Source organism: Sinocyclocheilus grahami, unplaced genomic scaffold, assembly GCF_001515645.1.
Source record: "Sinocyclocheilus grahami isolate Dianchi unplaced genomic scaffold, SAMN03320097.WGS_v1.1 scaffold658.1, whole genome shotgun sequence".
Classification (NCBI taxonomy): domain Eukaryota; kingdom Metazoa; phylum Chordata; class Actinopteri; order Cypriniformes; family Cyprinidae; genus Sinocyclocheilus; species Sinocyclocheilus grahami.
Genome location: NW_015505837.1, coordinates 169,101 through 175,690, shown reverse-complemented (window position 1 = coordinate 175,690; position 6,590 = coordinate 169,101). Strand labels below are relative to the sequence as shown.

General features: G+C 37.5%; 1 protein-coding gene across 1 annotated transcript in view; it reads right to left on the bottom strand.

Moving 5' to 3' along the window:
* The window catches only part of LOC107558759 (E3 ubiquitin-protein ligase TRIM9-like), a 46,074-nt gene that overhangs the window by 30,236 nt on the left and 9,248 nt on the right, over nucleotides 1-6,590 (bottom strand). Inside the window, exons 3-4 of the mRNA XM_016242433.1 lie at nucleotides 2,876-2,971; nucleotides 780-902 (exon numbers count right to left, since the gene is read on the bottom strand). Coding sequence (XP_016097919.1) covers nucleotides 780-902; nucleotides 2,876-2,971 — 219 coding nt within the window. The remainder of the gene's footprint in view (nucleotides 1-779; nucleotides 903-2,875; nucleotides 2,972-6,590) is intronic.

Sequence of the window (6,590 nt, the reverse complement as noted above, 5' to 3'; positions counted from 1 at the left end):
CTACCCGATACTTTATTTTCAACTTTTTGATTATTTCCTTAATTTTTATTGAAAATAAATGCCTTTATGATGTGATACGAGATTTGAAAAGGGAGAAAAAAAAGTTCGGCAAAAGGTGGGATCGAACCCGGGTCGATCGCGCCAAAAAGCCAATGACACGCGCTTATCAATCTGCACCACTGCAGCTGATGATTTATGGTCACTTTTAACTAAATGTAAATAGACACTCCGTATTTTTTGACTGACAGATATCTCGTCCAATCAGCGGTGAGTAATCCCCCAATGGCGCTGTCTCAAACTATACCTACCTTTTCCGGTTTGTCTGATTTGTCATTGTGTTTTCTGACTTGTTATAATGTTTTCTGAATTGTTGTTGTGCTTTCTGAATTGATATTTTGTTTTTTAGACTTGCATTTGTGTTTGTAATTTGTTATTTTGTTTTCAGAATTGTGATTTGCTTTGCACTTCTCGGCCACCGTAGGTTAGTCCATATTTGACCCAACATTGGGTTAAAACAACCCAGCATTTTTTAGAGTGTACCCTTAAAGGCTGATTCTAAAATTACATCTACAACCACTAGCAAATGTAATTTACTACTCCTAATTTTAGGTGTGTGGACCCCTGTCAAAAGGTGTTGAGACTAGGAATGAGTGACAAGAGATGTGCATGTTGTGTGTTGTTGTGTGTGTGTGTGTGTGTGTGTGTGTGTGTGTGTGTGTGTGTGTGTGTGTGTGTGTGTGTGTGTGTGTGTGTGTGTGTGTGTGTGTGTGTTGACCTACCATTAGCTTACTCTCTTTCTCCTTTGTGACCTTGGTGAGCAGTTTGGCCTTCTGCCGAGTGAGCACTTCAATCAGAGAGTCACACTGAGCGACCAGACATGCCTCAAATTCAACCCCATTCTCCTGTTACACACACACAGTATACACATAATGGGAGTGAGCCTCAAGAATTTGCACCACAAAACAGTATATACAATACAATATGTCTCCATGATTTTGTTTTTGATGTCCTGAATATGGAACTTTTGTACCATTTTAACCTCCCTCCAGAAGAAGTCTGCTAAAGTTAGTTGTTGTAATTTTTCACCATCTGTCTGAGCCCTAAGAATCGAAAACGCTATTGTACCTTTCAGACTTATGTATTAAAATGACCCATTTTATGATTGGCTAACATTTTCAGATTTGTAAACTTCTATATTTTAAACTGCTGAATACTAAATGGTGTTTGTATGCAAATGTGGGAAGCCATAATTTAAAACTGTGGAAATATAGTTACAATATGATATTTTTACAGCTTAATTTTAATATATTGTCTCAAATGTTTTCAAACAAATTAAATTTCCCAAATACACCCTGTCATTGGTTGATGAAACAGATAATGGCCCCAAATCCACATAATTGAGTGTTTTGTTTAGTTTTTTGTGTTTTGTGTTTTGTTTTGTTTTGTTTTGTTTTTTTGTTTTGTTTTGTGTTTTTTGTTTTGTTTTGTTTTATTCAAACTGGTCATGATGCTTAGTTAAACAAATTGACCAAAGATTTGATAAGGCTTAAACAATAAAATAAAATAAAATACTATATAGACATGCTACTAATGTCCAATGAAGACAGAAATAGAGCTGTTTCTACACATCACTTTTCAAATAAAATCATATCAAAAATAGTTCCATGAAATATCTGCAGTTTATATTTTGCTATGCTTTTTTTTTATTTTTTTTAATAATACACAGCTACTTCACAAAGTCCATCAATGCATCAATGGTATAAGCATCAGACAAATTGGACAATGCAAACCAGTCTTAGGCTCAACCAGAGAAGTTTGGTGCTGGACTCCCTGTTTGTGCAAGATGGGGAGTGGGGGGGGTATATATATTTTGCTATTCTGTTTGGTGTCCGTAGTGGCACAGAAATGAAACACTACAGCTGGCAATGATCAGTTGTCTGTGGTGTAGGAGTTTTGAACGGAACTAATCGTTCATTCACTTTGAGTAAGTTTGTGACTCAGATGTGAGACCTACACCCACACACTGGGGCTGGGGCTGAGTCATTTCATCTACTACACAACGATTATGAAGAGAAGACGTTTCATATGAGTATATGTGACTGGTACCTTTTAAAATAAGAGGCCAGGCCTGAAACCAGACTGTACTCCTTCTGCAGGATTTGTCTCTCTGTGATCAAGTATGTCACATTGCACTGAAAATCACTGATAGCACTTCAGTGTAAAGTCTGCTTACAAAGGCGCTCATAGACAATCTCTTTCTCTCTCCCTCTGCCTGCTGGGCAGAATGAAAGGGCATTAAACTCTTCACTGGAGTAAAAATAGCTCAGAGCTCATAATCCAGTGGTCTCCAGGCAGAATACAATTCAAAACTCATGACAATCATGTGCATGCATGAATTGTATGCAAAAAAATACCTTTGATCAACATTCAAAACAAATGAATGTTAAGCTGCATCAGTTTAATTTCTCTAGACTAGGGCAGGGTAAGGAGATAATTAATGCTTCAAATTTGACATTTATTCAATATTTTTATACTTCCAATATGTTTTATTTGCTTCCGACCCCCTTGCAAGACCCCAGGGGTCGATGGAACCCTAGTTGAAAATCCCAGCTTTAGATTATTAAAACCTTTGATATGCAACGCATAAACATGCTAACAAAATTCATGTCAACATCTGACATATGGCACGTTTGCTGGATACATGGTGAATGTTATAATTATCCCACTTCATTTTTAACTAAATATTCATTTGCATATTTAATGAGACACTCATAAATCAAAAAGGATATGCTAATATTCGAGTGCTGCTAGCTTGACTGTTTTGATTATGTTATGATTTTTGCTCTTCATCAGATGGCTTTTTTGTGTTACATACCTGTATCTGCTGAAGCAAGTTCTTCAGTTGCACCAGGAACTCCTTGGCCTCCTTGGCTTTGTCAGACACTCCATTCAACGCCTGGGACAGCTGACACTGCACACATAAACAAGGGTCAATGAAATCATTTGCTTAACATGCTTAAAAATCTTTTCTTCCAAAATAATTTGTTGATAGAGATGTGAGTGAATATGTTATGTAACTTCAATTCCATTAAAACATTTATCTATTAATGTTGCATTAAACAGATGAAGTATTGTAGTCCACTGTATAACTAGTATGCACACTTACATCACACATTTTAATTATATATCATTACTAGACACTAGGGGTGTAACGATTTATCGATATGGATCGATACGATGCATCGATGCCACTTGTAAAATATCGATATCTGTAGTATAGATAGGCATCTTTATTTTGGCACTGTCCACATTTTCACATAATTAAATTTTTGAGGTATCGGCACTTTTTGAGGTATCGGCAAATATCGTATCGCTGGGTATGAGAATCGAAATCGTATCGTATCGTGACGAACCATCTTCACACGCTTAAAAAACATCTTAAACCTGCATAAATTCTTGCAGTACATTCATTAGCTACATCCCACTGATCATTCCCAGTATTCTACCTAACATTCCATGCTTCCTAAAATACCACCTACCATTATCTATGAATCAATTTACATGATAGTGACACCGATACGGATTTTTCATGTTACATACTGTAAAACTGCTTGCTTTAAATCAATCTACCGTATAAAGTGCTATATAATGGAAATGTTGGTTGGTGATTGAGGATGCTGGGAATATTTGAAGATGTTGGGAAATGTTGGATTGACAGGACTGGTCATGGTCCCCTGAGGCCCCTGGGCAGTGGGTCTTTATTTTGTTGTTATTCCATTCAGCTTTATTTCTATAGCACTTTATACAGTACTGATTGTGTCAAAGCAGGTTTACAGTGTCAAACAGGAAAATAGTTTGTCAATAATGCAAATTTCAATCATTCTAAATAATTCAATGTCAATAATTCTAATTTCATTAGAATAAATGGTGAGTGTTGAAGGCTGTCAAGGGAGAAATAAACTTCTAGCCTACATAATGTTTTATTTAGGGTATGTACCAGCAGGGATGACTGCTCATGCTAGCCAGCCAAACCTTGACCCCCTGAGTTTGAATATGTTGGGAATCTGGGCTATGTTTAAGAACGGTGGGAATGTTGGGTGGTATTTGAGGATGTCAGCTAATGCTGGGTTCATCAGGACTCATAAGCCATTTTGGACAACCTCCACCGAACGTAAACAGCGTATGCTATTCTGTGTCAGATATGTTGTTTTCATTCAAATCAAAGCGTAAACAACGTAGAAAACGTATCCGCGTGACGCAGCTGACACAGAATAGCATACACTGTTTACGTTCAGTGGAGGTTCTCCAAAATGGCACCAGGGTGATACAGAGGAGAAGAATTGTTGAATAAAGTCTTTATTTTTGTTTTCTTTGTGCACAAACCGTATTCTCGTAGCTTCGTATAATTACGGTTGAACCCCTGATGTCACATGGATTCTTTTACCGATCTCCTTGCTATGTCTCTGGACCTTGATCGTGGTAATTACATTGCTGTCTATGGGAGGGTCAGAGAGCTCTCAGAATGCATCAGAAATATCTTAATTTGTGTTCCGAAGACGAACGGAGGTCTTACGGGTTTAGAACGATATGAGGGTGAGTAATTAATGACATAATTTTCATTTTTGGGTGAACGAACCCTTTAAGGGAACAGCAACAAGTGACGAACCCAGCTGGGACATGCTTAGCTTTTTTGGGAATTATTAGCCTAAATAAGATGACGAAATACACAATTACTGTAACTGTGAAACATTATGTAAGCATGGCTAACTTACAACTTCCCTTATGAAAATTAACCATGGTTTTACTATTTTAAAAAAAAGTTATTACAGTTAAACAATGGCAATAGTCCACAGAGATACACACACACATTTCCTTCCCACCTGCTCCTCTTCCTCTGGGCCTTCCCTGCATGGCCTTCTTCGATCAGCGGGGTCTTAAATCAACGAAGGAAACACACACACACATAAACAAACACAAGCACACACACAGACGTATCTCTTCGCTCTATTAACATGCCATCTGCCTGAGCAAGCTGTCCAGCCTGCTAACAAGAAGACCCTGACAGATACCCTTCTCATGGCCCACTTCTCCTAGTATGTGTGCCTGTGTGACCGAGTACAAGACACCAGGACACCGCTGGGGTCAATGATGCATCAGGGTCACCGTCCCACCCCTCTTTTGTGTCCATAGACCCTGTACAATCTGGCCCTCCTTCACACTACTCAGGCTAATTTCAACCAAAGAATCAAACAAAGAAATAGGCCTGGTTGTCTTCCCTTGCTTTGTTAACAGATTTGAAAATCCAAAATGTCACGTAGCTGTAGTTTATTGAGCACAGTCAGTGCAAAGGTCAGACTCACTTACACAGATGAGATCAAATGTATTTCAGGTCTAAACATTCGGCAGGCTGATTACTGATTAATCAAATTTGCACACTTTTCTTTTGAATAATGAATGAATGATGTTTGTCCTCTCTAAAAAGGTTTTAGAGTAAAACCATAAATAAACCAATAGATCTTTTGACAAATATGTTTCAAATTTTCCTAAGAGATGACAACTCCAGTCAAGTATGTGTACTGGATAAAATAATACTATATGTAAATCAACAATCATGTGTAATATTGATCAAAAGTTACAGTAAATATATGTATAATGTTACAAATCATAAATGCTCTCCTTTTGAACTTTCTATTCATCAATGAAACCTGGAGAGAGAAAAAATCACTGTTTCCACTCAAATATTAAGCAGCACAACTGTCCAATGGCTTTCATGGGTTTCACTGTATCATTTCAATCTCTAGGTGGAAAGCAGGACAATAAACAGTCAGAAGAATACATGCAAATGCAGAACTATAAAAACATTATGGTTTGCTGGCATTGATATACTGATTTACTAAAACACTGAGTCTATCTGTAATAATGCGGAGAGCTCTGAGAAAAAAGGCTGCGCTTATATGAAATCACACAGAAAAGTGGAGCTACTTTATTTAGGCTCTCTATCTTCCTAAAAGACAGAGTGCTATTATCCCATTATCTACTTCAGCAGAGCAATGTGATGAAGAGCTGATGAGACGTGAATTGAATTTAGAGACAGTGGAAGACGAGCAGTTAGACATCAGTAAATCTCCAACCTAATGTTTTATTCACTAAAATCAACATACTGTATATGTCCCATCTTCATAATTCACAGCCCATTTTTGGTTCATAAATGACTAGTGCACTGCAATCACTTAATGATAAAGACCCAAACGTGAGATTAAAGAGATCCAGGCTAAAGTAAAAAAACCATTACGCCTATGGGATGTCCCCACTTTTCACAAAGACAAACCTGTGTGTGAGTGTGTGTGTGTGTATACCTGGTATTTATCACGTTATGGGGACCAAATGTCCCCACAAGGATAGTAATACTAGTAAATTTTGACCTTGTGGGGACATTTCTGAGGTCCCCATGAGGAAACAAGCTTATAAATCATACAGAATGAGTTTTTTTGAGAAAGTAAAAATGCACAGTTTCCTGTGAGGGGTAGGTTTAGGGGTAGGGTTGGTGTAGGGCAATAGCACATACAGTTTGTACAGTATAAAAACCATTA